Here is a 22,669-nt window from a genome sequence, read left to right on the forward strand (position 1 = left end):
TAAAGAAGTTGTGGTATATATACACAATGGAATACTATTCGGCGGTAAGAAAAGATGATATAGGAACATTTGTGACAACATGGATGGATCTTGAGAGAGTAATGCTGAGCGAAATAAGTTAGACAGAAAAAGCAGAGAACCATGTGATTTCACTGATATGTGGTATATAAACCAAAAACAACAAAAGAACAAGACAAACAAATGAGAAACAGAAACTTATAGACACAGATAATAGTTTAGTGGTTGCCAGAGGGTAAGAGGGGTGGGGGGTGGGGGGTGGGAGATGAGGGTAAGGGAGATCGAATATATGGTGATGGAAGGAGAACTGACTCTGGGTGATGAACACACAATGGGATTTATAGATGATGTAATACAGAATTGTACACCTGAAATCTATGTAATTTTACTAACAATTGTCACCCCAATAAATTTAATTAAAAAAAAGAAAAGAAAGAGAAATTAAGAAAACAGTTCCATTTACAACTGCATCAAAAAGAATTAAATACATAGGAATAAATTTAACCAAAGAAGTAAAAGACTTGTACACTGAAAACTGTAAGACATTGATGGAAGAAATTGAAGAAGACACAAATAAATGGAAAGACATTCCATGCTTTTGGATTAGAAAAATTAATATTGTTAAAATGTCCATAATACCCAAGGCAATCTACAGATTCAATGCAATTCTTACAGAAATTATTTTGTCATGCAGCTGCCTGGCCGTATGTCTCCTCGTGCCTACCCCCAAAAAGAAAGAACAGTCTGTGAGACTATTCCCCTCAGGGACATTGCTTCACCTTTATGCCATCTCCTTGTTTGGCCCCAAAGGATGGCTGGCTAGCCAATGACGGGTAAGATTCCTCAAGAAAGGAACAACCTAAGACAGGCACAGTCATGTAGGGACCACCAGGAGAATTCATGGGGTTGCTAGAGGTGGGCATAGACCTCCACCTTCCCCCATCTAAGGAGAGCTTCTGCCTCTGTGGCTGTATTCCTTCCCACAACCTGCTTGGAAAGTGGTTCTAGATGTGATAACATCAGTTCTCCATCTCAGCAAGTTTCAGCATAAAGGTTTTTTCCCCTGGGGAGGTACAAACAACAATTATTTATACATCATGGGACTTTCGAAAGGCAAGGTGATTGGTTTGAACCAGTTTTCTGGTATCATGTATGAGACTCACAGCCCATGGAAAAAACAATGCTACTTCCTTGTATGTGCATCAATAAAAGCCACAAGGTGGCCCGATTCGAGGCTCTCAGTCCTTTGAGGCTGTGAGACCCTTGGCCCCTGTTTCAAAACTTTCTTGATTTCTGTTTCTTTCTTAACCATTTGCCGCCCCTTCTCATTCTCTCACTGCCCATGTGCTGGATGCGACAAAATTCCAGTGGCATTTTGCACAGAAATAGAACAAACAATCCCAAAATTTGTGTGAAACAGCAAAAGACCCCAAAGAGCCAAAGCAATCTTGAGAAAGAACAAAGCTGGAGGCATAATGCTTTCTGATTTCAAACTATATTGCAAAGCAATAGTAATCAAAACAGTATGGTATTGACAGAGAAAAGACACATAGATCAGTGGAGCAGAACGGAGAGCCCAGAAATAAACTTACGCATATACAGTCAATTAATCTATGACAAAGGAGCCAAGAATTTACAATAGGGAAATGACAGTCTTTTCAATAAATGATCCTGTAAAAGATGAAACTGGACCATTATCTTACATCAAACAGACAAATTAACTCAAAATGGATTAAAGACTTGAATGTAAAACCTGAAACCATAAAACTAGAAGAAAACGTAGGTGATGAGTTCCTTGACATTGGTCTTGGCAATGATTTTTTGGATTTGACACTAGAACCAAAGGCAACAAAAGCAAAAACAAACAAGTGGGACTGCATTAAGCTAAAAAGCTTCTGCACAGCAAAGGAAACCATTAACAAAATAAAAAGGCAACCAGTGAAAGGGAGAAAATATTTGCAAATCATATATCTGATAAGGGGTTAATATCCAAAATATATAAAGAGCTCATACAACTCAATAGCAGTAACAACAAAAACAACAACAACAAAAAAACACCCCAAACAATCTGATTTCAAAATGGGCAGAGGATCTGAATAGATATTTTTTCAAAGAGGACTTGCAGATGGCCAACAGGTACATGAGAAGATGCTCAGCATCACTAATAATCAGGGAAATGTAAATCAAAACTACAATAAAATATCACTCACTTTTGTTAGAATGGTTATTATAAAAAAGATAAGAAATAACAAGTATTGGTGAGGATATGGAGAAAAGGGAACACTTGTATACTGCTGGTGGGAATAAAAACAATATGGAGGTTCCCCAAAAATTTAAAAATAGAATTACCATATGATCCCACAATCAACAATTCTACGTCTAGGTATTTACTTATCAGAAGAAAACAAAAACACTAACTAAAAAGACGTGTGCACTCCCATGTGTAGCATTATTTACAATAGCCAAGATATGGAAACAATTTAAGTGCCAATCCGTGGATGACTAGATAAAGAAATTGTGGTATAGGAGGAGATCCAAGATGGCAGAGTAGATAAACATTGTGCCTGCTTCTTTCTGTGAGCAAATGAAAATTACAACTAAATTATAGAACAATCAACCTGGAGAACCACCTGAAATCTGGCTACATGGAAGTTTTATAATTAAGGATATAAAAAAGAAGCCTTGTCGAGACTGGTAGGAGGGGCAGAGACGTGAAACTGGCGAACCCCAAACCTCTGTGAGGTGGTTTAGAACTGAGGGGACATCTCAGGCATGGAGGTTCTCCTCATAGGAACGAGGGACCCCAGCCCCACACCCGCCTCCCCAGCCCAGAATACTGGTGCTAGGAAGAGGAGTCCCCACAACATCTGGCTGTGAAAAGCAGTGTAGTCTGATGGAAGAATGGGTAAAGAGGAGGTGGTACGAATGAGGTCTGACAATTAAGTTCATGAAGTTGTTGCAATCCTTTTTTGATATCAGAGGGATTATTCATTATGAATTTGTACCAACTGGACAAACAGTTAACCAGGTGTACTATTTGGAAGTGCTGAAAAGGCTGCGTACAAAAGTTAAACGACCTGAACTTTTCACCAACAATTCATGGCTCTTGCATCATGACAATGCACCAGCTCACACGGCACTGTCTGTGAGGGAGTTTTTAGCCAGTAAACAAATAACCGTATTGGAGCACCCTCCCTACTCACCTGATCTGGCCCCCAAGGACTTCTTTCTTTCCCCAAAGATAAAGGAAATACTGAAAGGAAGACATTTTTTATGACATTCAGGACATCAAGCATAATATGACAACAGCTCTGATGGCCATTTCAGAAAAAGAGTTCCAAAATTGCTTTGAAGGACTAGGTGCTGGTGTTGGTGCATAGCTTCACAAGTGGAGTACTTTGAAGGTGACCGTAGTGATATTCAGCAATGAGGGATGTAGCACTTTTTCTAGGATGAGTTCACGAACTTAATGGTCTGACTTCGTATATACAGTGGAATATCGCTCAGTCAGGGGAGGAAATGGTTTCTTTCCATCTGTGGCTGCATGGGTGGACCTGGGGGCTATTGTGCCATGTGGAGTATGTCAGACAGAGAAAAACAAATGCAATGTGATTTCACTTTTATGTGGAATCTAAAGAACAAAATAAACAAACAAAACAGAAAGAAACAAAACAGAAAGAAACTCATAGATGCAGAGAACATATTGATGGTTGCCAGATGGGAGGAGGGCTGGGGATGAATGAAAAAAAGGAAGGGATTAAGAAGTACAAATTGGTAGTTACAAAATAGTTATGGTGATGTAAAGTAAAGCACAGGAAATATAGTCAATAATATGGTAATAACTACGTATAGTGCCAGGTGAGTAGTAGACTAGTCAGGGAGATCATTTCTTTCTTTCTTTCTTTTTTTAAAATTAAAGTTTATTGGGGTGACAATTGTTAGAAAAGTTACATAGATTTCAGATGTACAATTCTGTATTACATCATCTATAAATCCCACTGTGTGTTCACCACCCAGAATCAGTTCTCAGGGAGATAATTTCTTAAATTACACAAATGTTTAACCACTATTCTGTACACCTGAAATTAATATAAAATAATATTGAATGTCAAATGTAATTGAAAAAAGGGGGGAATAAGAGGTCCAAATTTCCGGGTATAAAACAAATAAGTTATAGGGGTGTAATGTACAGTATAGGGAATATAGTCAATAATATTGTGATAATGTGCTACAGTGTCACATGGTTGCTGGATTTATGATGATCACTTCTTTAGGTATATAAATGTTGACTAACTACCCTGTTTCCCCGAAAATAATACCTAGCCGGACAATCAGCTCTAATGCATCTTTTGGAGCAAAAATTAACATAAGACCCGGTCTTATATTCTATTATATAAGACTGGGTCTCATATTACAGTAAAATAAGACTGTGTCTTATATTACAGTAGAATAAGACCGGGTCTTATATTAATTTTTGCTCCAAAAGATGTATTAGAGCTGATTGTCCAGCTAGGTCTTATTTTTGGGGAAACACGGTATAGTTTACACCTGAAACTAATATAATAAAGTATTATATATATATATATATATATATATATATATATATATATTTTTTTTTTTTTTTTTTTTTTTTTAAGATTTTATTGGGGAAGGGAAACAGGACTTTTTGTTGGGGAACAGTGTGTACTTCCAGGACTTTTTTCCAAGTCAAATTTCAATCTTAATTGTGGAGGGTGCCGTTCAGCTTCAAGTTGTCCTTTCAGTCTTAGTTGTGGAGGGTGCAGCTCAGCTCCAGGTCCAGTTGCCTTTTGCTAGTTGCAGGGGGCGCAGCCCACCATCCCTTGCGGGAGTCGAACCTGCAACCTTGTGGTTGAGAGGACGCACCTCAACCAACTGAGCCATCTGGGAGCTCAGCAGCAGCTCACTTCAAGGTGCTGTGTTCAATCTTAGTTGTAGGGGGCGCTGCCCACCATCCCTTGCGGGACTTGAGGAATTGAACTGGCAACCTTGTGGTTGAGAGCACACTGGCCCATGTGGGAATTGAACCTGCAGTCTTCGGAGTTAGGAGCATGGAGCTCTAACCGCCTGAGCCACCGGGCCGGCCCATGTTAGCTATATTTTAATAAAAATCTTAAAAACTTAAAATAAATTGAAAAAATAAAATATGGTGTATACATATATGTGTATATATATATATATATATATATATATATATATATATTTTCAGAGGGTGCCAAAAAATGTGTACACATTTTAAGATAACATCACTTTTGTTGGCATATATATATATATATATATACACACATTATTCAACAATAAAAGAGAACGAACATTTGTGACAACATGGATGGACCTTGAGGGCATTATGCTAAGTTAAACAAGTCAGACAGAGAAAGACAAATACTGTATGACCTCTCTTATCTGTGGAATCTAAAACAAACAAACAAACAAAACCCCCTAAAACTAAGCTCATAGATACAGAGAACAGGAGAACAGTTAGAGGTGGGTGAAATGGATCAAAGTGTTCCAACTTCCAGTTATAAATAAATTAAGTCCTGTAGATGAAAAGTACAGCATGGTGACTATAGTGAATAATTCTGTATTGTTTGTTTGAAAGTTGCTAAGAGAGTAGTTCTAAAAAAAAAAACGAAACAAAAAAATCTTAGCCTTCGAAGCTGAGGACCAAAGGGTATTGGGAACCTCTGAGTTAGCAGAGTTCCTGTTCATTCCTGGTGCCACCTCCCGTCCTCCTCCTAGTGTTACATACATTGTAGGTTCATCTATTCTTAGTATAACTACATCCAGGGACAGGTCAAAGTGTCTGGAAGGGGGCATCCCACACATTTCAAGTGGCGGGAACTCCCAGCTGTGCTCAGTAGATGTTTTGTTATCCCACTCTCTCTCAGGACCTTGTATTATACAGTCTTATCTTAACCACGCTACAAAGTGGAAGGTTTGGTGGATTACTTATGCATATAGTTTCTCCAGGCATAAGCATAGAGCCCAACAGTAAGGAGGACTACAGTGAATATTTACTGAAAAAATACAAGAATTAACAATTGGCATCCGACAAGCATTCCTTGATTGGGGACTTGAACATCAATAGAAAGTTTGGTCTCGCACTCTTTCCTCCTAATCAAGGCTTAGTTTCCCTTCACATAAGTTCCCTCCCCGAAAAGTCATCAAGGACGTAGGTCTGAAACCTACTATCCAGGACGTCCTCAGGTAACATAGGCCGTGCTAACAGTGCACAGAAGGCTGCTGACCCCAAGTTTCTGTTTACAAAGCGGCCAGAACTTGCGCCTTATCGCTGCTCCGCCCCGCGCGGGGCAGTGGTCCCGGACACGCACGAGGGACTACAACTCCCGAGAGGCCCCGGGTGCCACCGGCCTCTGACTGGATGCGCGGCGGGGGCGGCCACAGGAGGGACCAGCGCAGTGCGCACGTGCGCGTCAGCGACGGCCCGATGGCTGTGTTTGGCTCCTTCTCCGCGGTCCGTGCAGTGCCCTGGCTCTGGCGGCGGGCGGCGTACGCGGCCGCGGGGCTCCGGGGCCTTTGCCCCGGGAAGGGCTACGCTGTGGGCCCCGCTCAGGTGAGGACCGCGCAGGTGAGCCGGTCCACAGGTTTGTGGTGAGGCCGGGAGCGGCGGGAGGGAGGGACGGCCGGCCGAGCCGCTCCAGCATCCCGGGCCTCCCAGGAAATGGTCTTGATGAGGCAAGTGACCTCAAGTGCGCTTCGTGCTTGCCTTGAGCACAAAGTCCCCTGCGCGCTCTGCTTCCCCCAGACTCGGGCGATTTGTCGTCTTTGTCCTGGACGAAAACGGACTGCAGCCGGAGCTTGAACAAAATAGACCCAAAAGGCGCACCGAGATTGTCTCTTGGCATCGTGCCGCGCTTCCTCCCTCAAGTTACTCTGCAGTTTCTTCTAACTATTTTTCTGGCCGGGGTGTGATTTCTGCACTTCCTCTTTGATTCCATGTTGAGAACCGTTTGGTTACGATTTTCAACTACATATGAAAGCGATTTGGGGACTCGCGATGGACTCCCCTCCGGGAGCAGCACCTATAAGGGGACAGACACCCCAGAGATGAGTGTGGGTTTTGTGGGGTTTTTTTCCCTTTGGTCCCATTCGCTTGTGGACCTGCTTGTATGAGCAGCTGTTACGTGTAGAGTGTAAGGAAAGATCTGGGAGGCGAGAGGAAAACTGGCACAGGGGCCCTAATTTGTGGCACGAACTTCAGTCGTATCTATTAATAATTCTCTCAACTTTGGAGGTGGGTATTATGCTGGTGTTAGTAAGGAAGCTGAAGCTTGCAGTCAAGTTTTTAATACTTTTTTAAAAGGTTAAATAGCTGGTAGACAACTGTGTCAGGGCTCTGAGCCACTCACCCTCACTTTCCCCTGGACCATTTTGCCTTTTCATAAAGGGAATCACTTTGTCTTCTAAATTCACAATGTCCATATGTAATAGTGATAATATTTTACATCTGTATAACGCTTTCACAGTAGCCCTTTGATGTATTTTAAATTTTTCATTTTAAAAAACACATAGCATTTAGTTACTGCCAGACACGATTCTGAGTACTTTACAATTATTAATTCGTATAATTTTCATAACAACTCTGTGAGGTAAGTACTATTATTTTTCCCATTTTACAGATGGGGGAACTGAGGCAGAGAGATATTAAGCAACTTGTCCAAGGGCACATAGCTGATAAGTGGCGGAATCTGGTGCCAGAGTTCTAGCTCTTAACAGCTGTGTTATTGTAATCGTTTTCCATATGGAACAACCAAGATTGAAAGAAGTTAGGTGACTTGGCCAGGGTCACAAAGCTAAAAGTGGCCAAGCTGGAAGCATGGAATGAGAATATGTTGATAAAAGGACTTTGTAAACCAATGACATAAACAATTATTGCTATTATTTACAACTATTGATTCTACCGTTTTTGCAGGTTCTGAAATATCTCTGAGTGACCTTTCTGATAGAAAGAGTAGAAAAAGGGAAGAAAGGGATGAAATATATCATAGAATTTAAGAAGTATTAGCTTTAGAATTGAATCCTGCCTGTACCGTTTCCTGGCTATTTGACCTAAGGCAAATTACATAGCTTTCTAAGCTTCAGTTTCCAATATATGTAATGGAGGTCTTGCGTACTATGCAGTGTTTTTACGAGAATATATGTATGGTACTTTTTGTGATAAATGTAGAGTACTCTGCACAGTGACTGGCATATAGTAAGTTACTGCAAATGTGGAAAGTGTTGGAGGGGACAGTGAAATGGACTATAGTTGTAATGCTGTTCTAGATCAGAAGCAACGACACAAAGGAACATCTTAGTCCATTTCAAATTAATCTTAAAACCACACGTTTTATCACTGCCACAATATGAACTTTAATTAGAGGATATGGCCCAATACCCAAGACTAGTTAAAAAAAATATATCAAGTGATAGAGAAGGAAAATCAGAATACAGATTAGAGAATTAAAAGAAAAATAGAAAAAAAATGAAAAGAAAAAAATTATCCCTTTGTTCTTTTCTCTAGGTACCTTCACTTTTTTCTTTTATTCTACTATTTTTTTGTTTCTTTTTTTATACCTTCACTTAAAAAAAAAGTAATAGAGTTTATTTTTTATAGCAGTTTTTAGGTTTATAGAAAAATCGAGCGGAAAGAAAAGTCCCATATTACCCCCTCCCCACAGTGTCCTTTTATGAACATCTTAACGTTTGTGTGGCACGTTTGGTACAGTTGACGTGTACCTTTACTTTCTGTTTTGCTGAGTGCGCGGTTCTCTGTGTACATTCTCCTGCGGGTGGGAGGTAGTGATTACTCACTATATAGGTTAGAGATGAGGGACTCTCAAGGATGTTGCTGAATTGTCCTGAAAACCTTCCTGATCTAAGTAGCAGGGACTGAGGATTCTTGTCTACGAGAGCAAATCTTATGACTAGAATAGTCAAATTTAAGGCCAGTAAGCTAAGACCACTTACGACCATTAAATTTTGCAGTCATCAGCACGGAACTGTTTCATTTTTTTTAACTATGTAGGTAACTATGTAAGTTTTCAGAAATCCAAAAACAGAATGGTACAGCAGATTCTTGAATGACATTTCATCACAAGGTTGAGGAGGTGGTGTTGGAACTTAACTCTTGTTAATATCAATCAGTCTTTGGTGGAACTGGTTTCATTGTCATTTGCTTAAAGTCAGTACCTACTGATGGTAAGTGCAGACTTAACTGTATTGTGAACTCCATAGACCCATCTTCCAGGCTCAGCAGTCACTAACGTTTTGCTCATCTCCTCCCCCAACCCTTTTGTGTGTGTGTGTTTGTCTAAGATTTTAAAACAAATTCCTGACTGCGTGTCATTTCAACCCTAAATTCTGTGTGTACTTCTAAGAAAATAAGGACATTTTGAATATAATCACAATGCCATGATCATACCTAACAATATTAGTAATTCCTTAATATTACTTAAAATCCAGTCCTTTAAAAATTTTCCCTGATTGTCTCAAAATTATAGGCACATGACTTTTACATTTAAACTTTCAGAACAGTATACGCTGTGTCCATACTACGCAAGAGAAAAGGCAGATGTGGGCTAGAATGACACAGGCCTTACTTACCTCAGGGGACCTGCATTCTAAGAGTCACTAACTCTTCCCTTGGGAGGGGTAGGATGGTCAGGAAGTGCCTAAAGGGGAAAGTGCCTGATTTCACCCTAACCCTTCATCCTTTGGGGTATACAACATTCAGTCAACCTTTACTGAGCATCTACAGGGTCTAAGCACTGGGCCAGATATGGGGGTTTGAAGGCAGGTCACACCCCCTCTTCCTGTAGACCCCTGTGGTGATTCTTTTTGAGAAGAATAAGATGATGGAATTGGAAAAGAGCTATGGTTCCTTTATCCAGAAAAAATCCATAGAGTTTTAAGGGGTTTTATGGCCACCCTGAAATCTGTCCGTGGACCTCAGGTTAGGACCCCCATTTTAGTGGGGTTTGTGGAGGAACAGGGAGGGGTGGCAGAGATCCTGAGGGCCACTCAGTGTGCATGAGTGCAGCGAGTACACAGAAGAACCGGAGCTCGCGTGGCTGGGGGCTGGCAGGAAGTGTGGGCGGCCTCGTCCCTCCTGATCCCTTCCCTGTTCTGAGGTGGTGCTGTTTGGCCCCTGAAGAGCTCTGACTGCTGCTAGCTCTTGCTTTTCCTGCTCACGCTGACTGCCGCTCCTCGCTCTTTTGCTGGTGACTCTTACATGTCCTGTCCTTAAACGGTCATGTTCTCCCTGGTTCTCTGTGAGCCTCACTTCTGCTCGCTCTGTGCTTGTGCTTCTCGGGCTCTCCTCTCTGCTCTCAAATTGCAGCTGTCTCTGAGAGCTGAGACCTTCTGGGTTTTCTTTCCTGCAGGCCTGAAGTGGGACGTGTCTGCCCATCAGCCACCCAGCTGCTGCTCCTCCAGTTCCCTGGGTCAGTGAGTGATACCAGCATTCACTCTCCCACGTTCCCAGAGGCTGTCCCTCCGCCCTGCATCTGGTTGTTACCAGGCCTGGCTGTTCTGCCTCCTGTGTATGATCTGCCCCCTTGGTCCCACCTTGACTCTCCCAGTCCACTCGATCCATTCTTCACCCTGCAGCCAAGGTTTTTCAACAGCACACGTCTGATGATGCCGTTTTCCTGCTTCAAAGTCCTTGTACTGACCTGTGGTGGTCAGACCCCTGAGGCAGGCTGTCCGAGCCCCTCACTTCCCTTCATCACCGAATGCAATGCTTGCTAGAGGCCGTGTGCTGCCTGTGTCTCCCCACTGAGCTGTGTGGGTGCTTGTCCCGCGTGTGCTGATGGGGCTCCAACACATGCTTGTCAGTAAGCGCGTGTGTTCAGAGCTCTCCCTGCCTAGCTCAGAGTCCTCTTCTAAAAACGGCCTCTGTTTACTCAGAACTTACATACTTAGGATTGATTTGCACTTGCAGAAATGCTGCAATTTAGTGACTTTGTGTTTCCTAGGCTAGTTGTCTGTTCTTTTACGCCAGCTAAAAAGCGAGGGGCTGGAGCGCAGTTTGTGTGTGTCCTGGGTTGCTCCTAACAGAGGGGTCCTGTGCGCAGAGTAGGTGTGTGCGGTAGGAATGGCTTCACTTGGCACCGAGATAAGGAGAATAGCAAACAGGTTAGGTTGATTTTTTTTTTTGACAATTGAAAAACGCCTTGTATGTTAACAGTTTATAAAATAAGAAATGGAATGAATTTTTTAAAAAAGAACAGTGTTCAACTTTATAAATCCAAGAAAGGAGATTGAGATGAGATACTACTTATTTAGTTTCAGGTGTGCAAAGCAACGTAGTAGACAATTACACCCCTCACAAAGTGATGACTGTCCCCAGTCTACTTACCCCTCTGACATCGTCTATAGCTATTACAATACCGCTGACTGTATTCCCTACACTGTACTCCGCATCCTGTGACTCACTGTCTCTCTACACACACACACACACACACACACACACACGTGTGTATATATATATGTATATTAAATTACAGTTGACGTTCAGTATTATTCAGCTTCAGCTTCAGGTGTATAGCACATTGGTGAGGCATCTACACAATCTGTGACGTGATCCCCCTGATAAGTCCCGTGCTCATCTGGCACCTTACATGATCTTTACAATATTGTTGATTCTATTCCCCAAACTGTATTTTATATCCCCATGACTATATTGTGACTACTGATTTGTAGTTTCTAATCCCTTCACCATCTCCCCCATCCCCACCTCCTTCCCATCGACCAACATCAGTCTTTTTTTCCCTATACCTCTGAGTCTATTTCTGTTTTGTTTGCTTGTTTATTCTGTTCTTTAGATTTCACATATAAGTGAGATCATTTGGTATTTGTCTTTCTCTGTCTGACTTATTTCACTTAACATAATCTTCTCTAGGTCCATCCATGTTGTTGCAAATGGTAAGATTTCATTCTTTTTATGGCTGAGAGATACTATTTTTTTTAACTTTTAAATTAAGTTGTTTGATAATTAACAAACTTTTTGATACATGTAAAAATCAATATTGGCAAGGGTAGAGGGCATTACTAGTGGCCATGTGAGTTGGTACATGTTTTTGGAAAGTAGCTGTTATGTCATTAAAATGTTTATACTCTTTCGACTGATTTTTAAGAATAATTAAATAATTTAGCTCAAGGAAAAATTCATAATATGGAAAAATCAGCAAGCATGAAGAGGTTCCTTACAGCATTATTTATAGTAGCAAAAATGTAGAAAACCCTAAGTGTCCAAAATAGGGGAAACATAATGTTAGTAGATTATTCACTCAGTATACGAGTATTATGGAGCCAGAAGTGATGATTAAGAGGTAGAGCTATGTATTGATGTGGAAAACTAACCAAAAGATACTACCTAAAAAAGGTAAGATGGAAAAGAAAGTACAACATAATGCCATTTGTGTGTTAATTAAAAAATAAGAAATTGTTACTATATATTTGTAAAGCATTCCTGGAAAATATGTAAGAGAGGGAATAGCATTAGGTGGAAGAAGGAGGCAAGAAACTTAAACTTTTTATATCATCTCTGGTTGTTTTTAAACTGCATGTGTGTTGTTATAAAATTTAAAAAGACGGTTATGCAGGCTGTTGTAACATAAAAATGCTTGTATATCAAGCAAAAAGAACAAGATGAAAAATTGCACATGTAAAGTGTAGTTGTAGCTACATGACAAACATAAGAATAGAAGAAGAGATGAAAGGAAAATATTAATTGGTTGTGTTAAAGTGCTTGGATTATATTTTGAATGTCTGTTTTCCAATTTAAAAATTCCTTTATGATAATTATACAGAAATAATTTTTAACAAAATAGTTGTGTGTCTAAAAACACATGAAAAAGGACTAATTCTTTGTTATAGATGGATTTGCTCTGTCAGAATCCCGTGTCTCATTTTCCCCGAGAGCTGATGCGGAGCCCCCCTTCATCAGCGTCTTTCCCTCCCTCCCTCCCTCTGCCTCCAGACTCAGGCAGTGGTGGCTCTGTCCTCCCTCTGCAGAGCCTGCCTACCTTTGGGTTCCTGCTGGACATTGATGGAGTGCTGGTGCGAGGTCACAGAGTGATCCCTGCTGCCCTGGACGCCTTCCGCAGGCTGCTGAATGCCCAGGGGCAGCTGCGGGTGCCTGTGGTCTTTGTCACGAATGCTGGGAACATCTTACAAGACAGCAAAGCCCAGGAGCTGTCAGCCCTGCTGGGCTTCAAGGTGAGGAGACAGCTGAGGCGTGGTAGCCCCGGGACCTGGTTCCCAGTGGAGCTCCCACTCCAGCCCTGACTGAGCCTTCTTCCTTGGGCTGGAGTACCGTGTTGAGAGGTGCGAGGGAATGGCCAGTTGGGTCAGCACACATCTTTCTCCCCTGCTTGAAATGCAACTTGAAGTTCAAGCCCAGCCCTGTGAGTAGAGTGTCATCAACAGGGTCCTTGTTTCCAAGTATGTCTGCATACCCACCAAGCACAAAAGTCCTGCCCACGGAGCTGGCACTTTCAACCTACTGTTGTTATATCCATTTCTTTTCTCCTGGGCATCAGACTTGTCTCTTTTGGATTGGCAGCCCCTGGAAAGCAAGGGTCACATTTTTCTGAATCTGCATATACCAGGTGGGACTGAAGTAATAGCCCTGTTTCTCATATAAGATGGACATACTGCGCTGCCCCGAGAGCAGCCCCTCTTCACCCACTTGCAGCTCCCCGTGCATCCCCGCATTGATACATTTATTCTGCTCTGCTGAGGATGGGTGTGGTTTTTGGAAAGAGTGCTGTGGAACCAAGAGAGTAAATAAAGTGGCTGATTGTGAGGGCGCGAACCTGCTTGGGGATGAATGCGGGGAGTAAAGGCATCAAACTGGTTCCCTTCTGTGGTTGCCAGAGCGGGTTTAAAAAAAAAAATCATTCTGAGAAAAGGCTGCATTGTCGTAGTTAGTATGTGTTGAAAAGCCAAGCCTCTAAGTAGAACTGAAAACAGTCACGTGAGAAGTAGGTTTCTGTGGCAGTGACAGAGAACAGACACGTGGAGCTTGTGCCCCGCAGAGGGCAGAGCAGGATGGGATTGGTGCAGGTCAGAGCCATGACCGGTGGCGTTTCTTCCTTGCTTGTTTGTGTGGCCAGAGCCAAGTCAGACACGTTGTGCTCACACCTGTTTGGATAAGTTTCTAGAAGCTAGGGAGGGGGGCTTTGTCCCCCCCTTCTTTTTCTGGGTGTTTTGTTTTTTTTCTTTTGTAGGTGAAAGAAACTGCCACCTGTCTCCCATTATTTTCCTTCAACGGTGTGTCTTTTCTCTGTTCTCTGTCTCCTGGCTGTCCCTACAGGTGGAACCAGACCAAGTTATTCTCTCTCACAGCCCCATGAAGCTCTTCTCACAGTACCACGGGAAGCGGATGCTAGTGTCTGGGCAGGGACCCCTGGTGCAAAATGCCCAAGCGTATCCTTTTGGTGCTTCTCGCTCTGGCTGAAGAGGAAGGGGCAGGGCTGGGGCCTTTCCTCCCATGGTTGCGGGGGGCTGTTGTGAGATGGGGTGTCAGGGTTCATGGGGTGTTGGGGGGCTTTTGAGGGAGGTAAGACAGCCCTCAGGGGTGCCTGGTGATTTCCGAAAGCCAGGCCACTGCATCAGAATCTTCTGGGGAGCTTAAAATACAGATTCCTGGAGAGTCTTGAGTCACTAGGTCTGAGATAAAAATAAGCAGTCTGTATTTTAAGAAAGAAAACGGTGATCCTGTAATTAGTTTTGGGAACCACTGCTTTCGCTTTGCTCCGTCAGCTTACCCGTCAGTGTTAATTAAGTATCTACAGTGAACTAACTCATCCTTGGGATATGTGCACACTTGAGAAGCAGAAGACTTATCCCTGCTCCCAAGCAGCTTCTTTATTTGCTGCTCCTGCAGGCCCCTTGGAGCGCTTCCTGTCACCAGCTCTGTGCTCCGGGCTCTAAGGGGGCTGGGCCGGGAGAAGCAGTGGGAGTGCGACTTCATTGAGGGGCTCAGATTTGAGGGAGCAGGAAGGACACCCGTCCACAACAGCGGAGTATTTCAGATGGCATGGGATTGAAGACTTAAAGAGCGGGGGAGGTTCTGGGTGTCCCAGGTGTTGGGGGGACAGGAACATCCGTGGAGCAGGACTTACTGTGGCTTCATGGAGGGCACGGCTGTGCCACAGGCGAGGGTTCAGGCTTTCCATGCAGGGGCAGCAGTTAAGGAGGCTGGGACGAGAAGGGATGGTGAGGGCCCCTGAAGCAGGAGACTGGATGGGAGGATGGGGAATAGGAGAACAGGAAGCGTGTACTGGGGGTAGGAAACTGCAGGAGAAAATGCAGGCAAGTGAGTGAGTTTATTGTGAGGGCCGTGGGCAGTCTGCAGGTGATCTGATGGGGCATCATTTTTGGGAAATTCATTTTGAGAGTAACCTGAGACCACATCCAGTTAAGTTTGCAAGTGGGAATTGAAGACAGTAAAGTGGAGGCAGGTCTTGGAGGGATAAGCCTGGAGCTGGCCCGCCTCTCCCCAACCTGGATGAACCCGATTCATCTTAAAGTTTCAGTTCAACTCTAACTTTTCTAGGCCCTTTGTCCAGCTCCTCAGGCCACCGAACAGTCACCTCTTTTGACCTGCTGGGCACACAGTGGCAGCACTGTTCACCGAGTGCTGATTTGATGGGCTTTGGGCACCCCAGCAGTGTCCAGCGCAGCGCCCGGCCCCGGGGTGCACCCTGTGACTGCCTGCTGGCGTGTCGCTGTGGAGAGTGCAGCCCTGCCTGGCCTGCCGTCCTGCCCTCCTTGTGGGGCTCTGGGGGCCCACGGGTTCACTGGGGTTGGGGAGCAGTGTGAACAGGAATGGTGGGTTCCCCTCACTTTAAAGGCGTCTTTCCCCAGCACTGTCCAGCTTTGCTTCCCTGACCACGGTCTAGACTGGGCTTCAAGAACGTGGTTACTGTGGACGAGCTGCGGGCGGCCTTCCCCGTGCTGGACATGGTGGACCTTCAGCGGCGGCCAAAGACCACGGTAAGGAGGGCAGCGCTGGGCTCGTGCTCACTTGTGTCCGCTGTTCCTTCACGGCTCTTCTTGCTGACCTTGCAGCCCCTCCTGCTTAGAGCTGCAGCTTGTCTGTTTCGCAGAGCTGCCTCTGTGAAGAGGCATGTTTGGCCAGGGATTTGTTCCCCAGATATACGGAGTGGCCCAGGGGAGTGCCGTGCTCCTAGGGCTTTCCTTTCTGCAGTTTGTGCTGAGCTGAGAACCTTTCAGATCCCTGGCAGCTCCTCTAGGTAGTGGCTTTATGGCTTATCAGCTGGCGCTCCCAGTGTTGCTTGGGAGAATCATTAACCTTTGTTAAATCTGTCACTGCTCTACTTTATCCTGAAGCGTGTTACGAAGACTTGTCTTTGTGGGGAGCCGGTCATCGTAACGGGGGTTCTGAGTGTCTGCATGTTCCTTTGGGCACGGCTCGTATTTGAACCACTGGTTTGATTTTTTTCTCCCTTCTGCTCAGTAGTCACAGGGCCTGTCATTGCCCCTCTCGAGTGTGACGCCCATCTCTTGGGAACCCCCGGCCTCTTCTTCCTCACGGGAACCCCACATATATCACACGGCCCACATTTTGACTCAGACCACTGTCAGAATGTGATGAAATGTGTCAGAAACAGACCGGCTTCCTTTTCTTTACTTACATAACTAGTCGTCCTTCTTCCGGAGCTTTCCAATTCAATAGAGCATTTTGAGAGCTTTCTCCCAGAACCATGCAGAGTATGTGGAAAGCAGAATGTCAGTTGGAACAGCTCTCAGAACACCTCTGAGACTGAGCCCCACATGAGGGAAGTGACTTACCCCAGGTCACATAGCTGGTTAGTGGCAGAGGCAAATCTGGGGAAGGAGTGGAAGAGGTTGGTAAACTGAGGGTCCTAATCCGACATCAAGAGAAATGGTCTGTCAGCCTGATGGCCTCCCTTTTCTCCATAGGCTCACCTTCATTTTTAGCTACCTGATTCTAGACTCTTGCTTGGCCCGTCTCTTGCCTCCTGGCTTTGCTGGAGAAGGACAGCTGACCAGCCCTTCCTCCTGGCTGACCTCCATCTGTGGTACCCCCAGCATGGTCATTCTCTCTTCACCTTTCTTCATGAATCTTCTTCCTCAGTCCTCTCTGGCTTCTCCTCAGCTTGGGCTGGACCAGGGGGGTGGTCTTCGATCCTGCCTGGAATGCAGTTTTCCTCTCACCCCCCTTTGGAAACCAGTGTGTGATTGGCCGGTAGTGGAAAGTAACCATTGCATTGATGGGACTGTTCTTTGTCTCTTGGCAGCCCCTTCCAAGGAACGACTTCCCTGCCATTGAAGGTACTGAGGTCATCTCCTTGTGTGGGCGAGGGTCTGGGCTGTCCTTCCTCCTCTCAGGGCTGTCATAGCATGACTGTTTGCCTGCAGACAGCAGGGTAGCCAGGGAGCACCAGGCCTTAGGCACCTGGGTTTGCTCTCGGACCTGCCCCTCATTGCCTCTGAGATATCTGTTGATAATCTTTCCTTCCCATGTCACTTGCCTTATTATTCCAGAAAAATCATAAGCTTAGGAAATCTTACAGTAGAAAGGTACCTAGATGTAATCTAGTCCAGTGTTCTTTGGCCCCTGTAAACCCAGTTCTCTCCTTGTGTAACAGAAATATTGTAGTGTCCCCTTTACTAACCTGAAATGAAATTCATAGATAACATATCTTTCCATATACATATATTAAAAAGTAATTAGTTTAATATAAAGCCCTAATTGTAATAGCGAGAAATAAAAAGACAAAATTTAGTAAGGTAATATATATTTCAATATGTAATAATTATCCAAAAAGACAAAGTAAAGTAGTAAAATGATTGTACCAAACATAGAATCACCATGAATGTTATGGCTACAAATGCAGACTGGTAATATGTTTCTAGATGTGATACAGGTGTGTTTTATTGGTGACTCAGAAATTAGGGGCAGCATTGTCATTGGTGAAGTGATTTTGCAAAATAACTCTTGGTAAAATTTCTTTTCCTTTTAAAAAAAAATTAGTTTCAGGTGTGCAAAACAGTGTAATAGTTAGACATTTACACCCCTCACAAAGTGATAACCCCCCTCCTCACACTTGGTAAAATTTTGAAAAAATAAAGTACAGTCTTCTCTTGATTTATGTGATAGTTGCATTTTTGGAAAAATCAGTGTTTATTAAAACTACCAAAAATATAGAATGGAATTAAGGTTTAGGCATAAAGAGGTGGTTTACCTACCAAATGCTAGATGGGCACTTTCAAATGTGAATAGATGTGGGGCAGGTTTTGCCCAGGAGCCAGCATCCCTGGCCCCTCCCCGTCCTCACCAAGTGTCAGTCATTGTGAGGCTAAAACACATCCTCCAGCCGCTAGGACACCTCCCGAGGCAGCAGTGGTTCAATTCACTAGTCTCGGAGCTGGCGCTACAACTTCCATTTGTTGAGTCCTGTGTGTCCTGCGCAGGTTAAGTATTGATAATATCTCACTTTTATCCTCCTAACAATAGTAGGTGTTGTGAGTAAGCAGTCAAGGAAGTTGAGGCTTAGAGAAGGTAAAGAACTTGCCCACAGTCACAGGGAACAGTTGACAGAATCAGCCTTGGAATTTGGGTCTGTCACTCCAAATCTCCTTTCCCTGGCTGTTAGGTTTATGGGCCCCTGGGGCTCAGAGAGAAGTGGCTGAGGAAGGGGAGCCCTTTGCCAAGTACCTGTGGGTCAGGTGGTGCGGAGAAAGGCAGTCAGCAGGAGGAAGCAGGCCTGGACTCGCTGTTGCCTGTCTTGTTTTTAACCTCTTCTGTGAAGTACAGTGGCCACAGTGACAGGGGAGCCCTTCGGAGGTGCTTTCCTGGGCCCTGGGCTTTGGTCACCTTGGGTGGATGGGTGAGTGAGTCTTTCAAGGCTGGTTCAGGGAACTGTGCCCTTGCCAGCGTGACTACTGTGGGGGAAGACCTTGTGGTTGGGGGGGCGCCAGCTGGCCTCAGGTCCCCTGAGGGCCGCCCGCCCACCCGCCTGCTGCAGAGGGCTGGCTGAGGGCCTGCACCCTCATCCCTGTGCCTTTGCTCTTTAAAGGGGTGCTGCTCCTTGGGGAGCCAGTCCGCTGGGAGACAAGCCTGCAGCTGATCATGGATGTCCTTCTCAGCAATGGGAACCCTGGGACTGGTGTGGCAACGGCCCCCTACCCCCATCTCCCTGTTCTCGCCAGTAACATGGATCTCCTTTGGATGGCTGAAGCCAAGATGCCCAGGTGAGGACACAGCCCCCAGCCTCGACCCTAGTGGCCCACTTCTAGCTGCTGCCCGAGCAGCCCTGCTGACAGTTTCGCACTGTCATTTGATGCTCGGGGCCTTCAGACCCATCCCGGGGTAGGCCCTGTAGGTGCCGCAGTAAGGTGGCTTTCTGGGAGGGGTTTCAAATTCACTTCAAGTGCTAATTATTAAACAAAAACTGCAGCTTACTGAGCACTGAAGATGTACTGAGATAATCTTTAACAAATGGCCCTTGCCCTCCAGAATTCTCTTTGACTAGAGGAACCCAAACGATGGTCAGCTTCTGAGATGTATCAGTGCAAATGATTCACCTGCTTTTCCTTCCCAGCCTTCACCCTGTGGCATTGATTCTTCCACTGTTTGTCTCCTTTTGCCCTTAAGAGGTCATGGCAGGGGAAAGCAGCAATTGTTCTGATGTATGTATAGAACAGAGAACTCAGACCCGGTGGGTACGTGACTTTCTCAAAGGCACACGGGTAGTGAGCAGGCTCCCACTCCCTGTTCAGCTGTGTAGACCTCACCTGCCCTGTCCCTGTCTGAGACTGAGCACAGTATAAACAGCCCTTTTTCTGACCCTGGAGGTGCTTTCTTGGAAGGGCAGCTGATGGCTGCGATGTACTGTTTGGCTGCTCTTATCTGCAAGGCCAAAGTCTAGTTTTCTTTCATGCCATTGATCCCAGTGAGATGGGTGAGTGTTTCATCATTGGGGCAGCAGGGCCTCAAGTCATGAGACTCAATAGCCCATAAGAGATGGGGAATAGGTGTTGTGTCTAGTTACTTTTAAAGTACGTTTCTGTAGCTTGAGATTAGGAATTTTTATTGAAGTTTTCTGCCTAGAGTTATTCTGACACTAGCTGAAGTGGGTTTGGTCACATAGGCTGTGAGCTGAATAGTAAAGGGAAAATTTCAATTTATAAACCAGATTTGAGATGAATCTTTCATCTAATAATTTAAAAATTGAAAACAGTTTGTTATATAAATAAATGACGGAACTATAACAATATATTGTGCAGTATCAGTTCAGATTTGGTTTAGCCGCAAAGGATAAAAACCCAAAGCATAAGTATCTTAAACAAGGTAGAAGTTTACTTCTTTCTCATGCGAAAGAGGTCTAGTAGGCAGCCCAAGGCTTGTGTGGGAGCTCCAGCCTTTGTCCACACAGGCCTCTTGGCCTCCTGCTGTGCAATGCGTAGCACTTTACTGCGTAATCCAAAATGGCTGCCCGAACTCCGGCCATCATACCAGCATTCCAGCCAGCAGGAAGGAAGAGGGAGGGTAGAGAAGTGTATCCCTTCCTCAATTTTAAGGCTACTTCCTAGAAGTTTAGTCCAATATTTCTGATTTCATTGACTCTGGCTACAGTGCAGTCACATGGCTACACACCTAGCTGCAGTGGAGGAAGGGGATGCAGCTGTTTACACCTGGTAGCAATATGCTCAGCTGAAAACTGGCACCAAGAAATAAGGGGAGAATGGCATCCAGTGGTCTGCCACAAATCTAGAGCAGAATTTAAACTTAGGTCTCTGGAGTCCAAATGCCTGGGATGTAACCCTAACACTTTCACCTGGGGCAAGTCACTTAATCTCTTTGTGACTTAATTTCCTCACTTGTAAAATGAGAAGAATGGTCTCCTGGGGTTTTTCTGAGAGTTAAATGTGATATGTCATCCCCAGTGCTAGAACAGTGCTCAGGAAATGCTATCAGATAATAGCAGGTCATAAATGTAGGTAATGAGTGTAATTCTTACTAGATAAAAGTAATTTCATTTTGAGCTGTCACCACTGGGGCCCTGGAGTGAAAGGTTGGTGTGTCGGGTTCTGCTTAGAGAATGGCGGATGGCCTAGAAGAGCCCAGGAGGGAAGACTGAGCTGCTGAGCTGTCTTCTCTGGCAGGTTTGGCCACGGCACCTTTCTGTTGTGCCTGGAAACCATTTACCACAAAGTGACAGGCAGAGAGCTGAGATACGAGGGCCTGATGGGCAAACCCAGCATCCTCACTTACCAGTATGCAGAGGACCTGATCAGGCAGCAGGCGGAGAGGCGAGGCTGGGCGGCCCCCATCGAGAAGCTCTACGCTGTAGGGTAAGCTCTGTCCATCTCCTCCACCCTGTCAGGACCCCTCCTGGCCTCCCCCTTCTCCCGGCCCTTGTTTCCCTGTAGCTGACACACACTCCTCGCCCCACAGTTGTCTGCTGCGCTCTGTGCCATACAACACTGAACTTGGGTTTTTTCTTCTTTCCTTTTCCGGCATGGCTGCCCCTGCCAGTGATAACCCTATGTCTGATGTCTATGGTGCCAACCTGTTCCACCGGTACCTGCAGATGACGCAGCATGATAGAGCAAAGGAGCTGGGGTTCGGTGAGCTGTGGAAGCAGCAGCCCTCAGCAGCTCAGAGCTGCGCCTCCATCCTGGTGTGCACTGGCGTGTACAGCCCCGAGGCCCCAGGCTCCACACAGCCTGCCCAGGGCGGAGACGAGCCTCCCTTCCACGGGCACCGAGACTTCAGCTTCAGCCCAGGGCTCATAGAGGCATCGCACGTTGTGAATGATGTGGATGAGGCCGTGCGGCTGGTGTTCCGCAAGGAGGGCTGGGCTTCGTAGTGAGGACCGGCCGTTGGAGGCAGGCAGGAGGGCCCGAGCTGTGGGGAGGCCCGTCTGCTGGCTTCTAGCTCGCATCACCAGGCAGCACATGAGGGCCAGCTGCCCACAGCTGTGGTACTGCTGCTCACTTGGAAGACGACACTAGCTTTTTCTCCTGGGAGTAGCCACAGAATTGCACCCTGGGTAGCATTTTGGGTAGACTGTCAGGATTTCCCGGGCCTACTTCCTGTCTGTCTCTCCTGGCATTCTGACCTCAGCCCCGTCCCTTTACCCGTGTGCCTCAGTTTCCTCCTCATTTCAGTAGGGACTTCTGGAAAAAGGGGAGGTAATGTGGAAATTTCTGCAGGACCTTTGCCTGCATGTCAGCAAAGTGTGTAACTAACATGCACATGCTACTTTTTTTTTGTTTTTGTATTTCAGCTTATTGCCCAGAGACTTGGGCGTATTTTTTTTTTAAATTAAAATAATCAAATATTCATTATGCCGTCTCTTGTGAAGCTCTATCTGGAATGTACTAAGAAGTCTTGTGGGGGCAGGATAGTGGGTGAGTAGTGTGGGTGAATTTGAGGCAAAGGGATTGGTGGCATTTCACTCCCATAAGGGTGCTGAGGTCTCCTTTCCCACCTCTGTGTGCCTCCCACTTCCGTCTGGGCTGTGAAACACGTCTGTCTAGGAATGAATTATGCCCAGGCTTTGGCATATACTTAGCAACTTCCCTGATTGGGAAAAGAAAAAGGACTTTATTTATGGTTTGTGCT

At 45.1% G+C, this 22,669-nt stretch overlaps 1 protein-coding gene across 2 annotated transcripts; it reads left to right on the forward strand.

Moving 5' to 3' along the window:
* The first annotated feature begins 6,444 nt into the window (after positions 1–6,444).
* Positions 6,445–22,389, forward strand: HDHD5 (haloacid dehalogenase like hydrolase domain containing 5). Of its 2 annotated transcripts, none has more exons than XM_019757278.2 (8): positions 6,445–6,625; positions 13,057–13,260; positions 14,360–14,472; positions 15,951–16,044; positions 17,334–17,367; positions 19,116–19,290; positions 21,205–21,393; positions 21,578–22,389. In XM_019757278.2, the coding sequence occupies exons 1-8, from the start codon at positions 6,485–6,487 to the stop codon at positions 21,909–21,911; spliced, it is 1,284 nt and encodes a 427-aa protein (XP_019612837.1). In that variant the 5' UTR covers positions 6,445–6,484; the 3' UTR covers positions 21,912–22,389. The 2 variants fall into 2 exon arrangements, with proteins under 2 accessions (XP_019612837.1, XP_019612838.1); XM_019757279.2 differs by having other exon boundaries at positions 6,446–6,610.
* Positions 22,390–22,669: the final 280 nt, after the last annotated feature.

The sequence above is a fragment of the Rhinolophus sinicus genome, linkage group LG02, assembly GCF_036562045.2.
Source record: "Rhinolophus sinicus isolate RSC01 linkage group LG02, ASM3656204v1, whole genome shotgun sequence".
In the NCBI taxonomy this organism is placed as follows: domain Eukaryota; kingdom Metazoa; phylum Chordata; class Mammalia; order Chiroptera; family Rhinolophidae; genus Rhinolophus; species Rhinolophus sinicus.

Bases quoted from the DNA above. Each gene is read 5' to 3' on its own strand.
- HDHD5 (XM_019757278.2), top strand. From the start codon at position 6,485: ATGGCTGTGTTTGGCTCCTTCTCCGCGGTCCGTGCAGTGCCCTGGCTC. The intron at 13,261-14,359 runs GTGAGGAGACAG...CTGTCCCTACAG, and splicing joins CAGCCCTGCTGGGCTTCAAG to GTGGAACCAGACCAAGTTAT. The intron at 21,394-21,577 runs GTAAGCTCTGTC...TGCCCCTGCCAG, and splicing joins GAGAAGCTCTACGCTGTAGG to TGATAACCCTATGTCTGATG.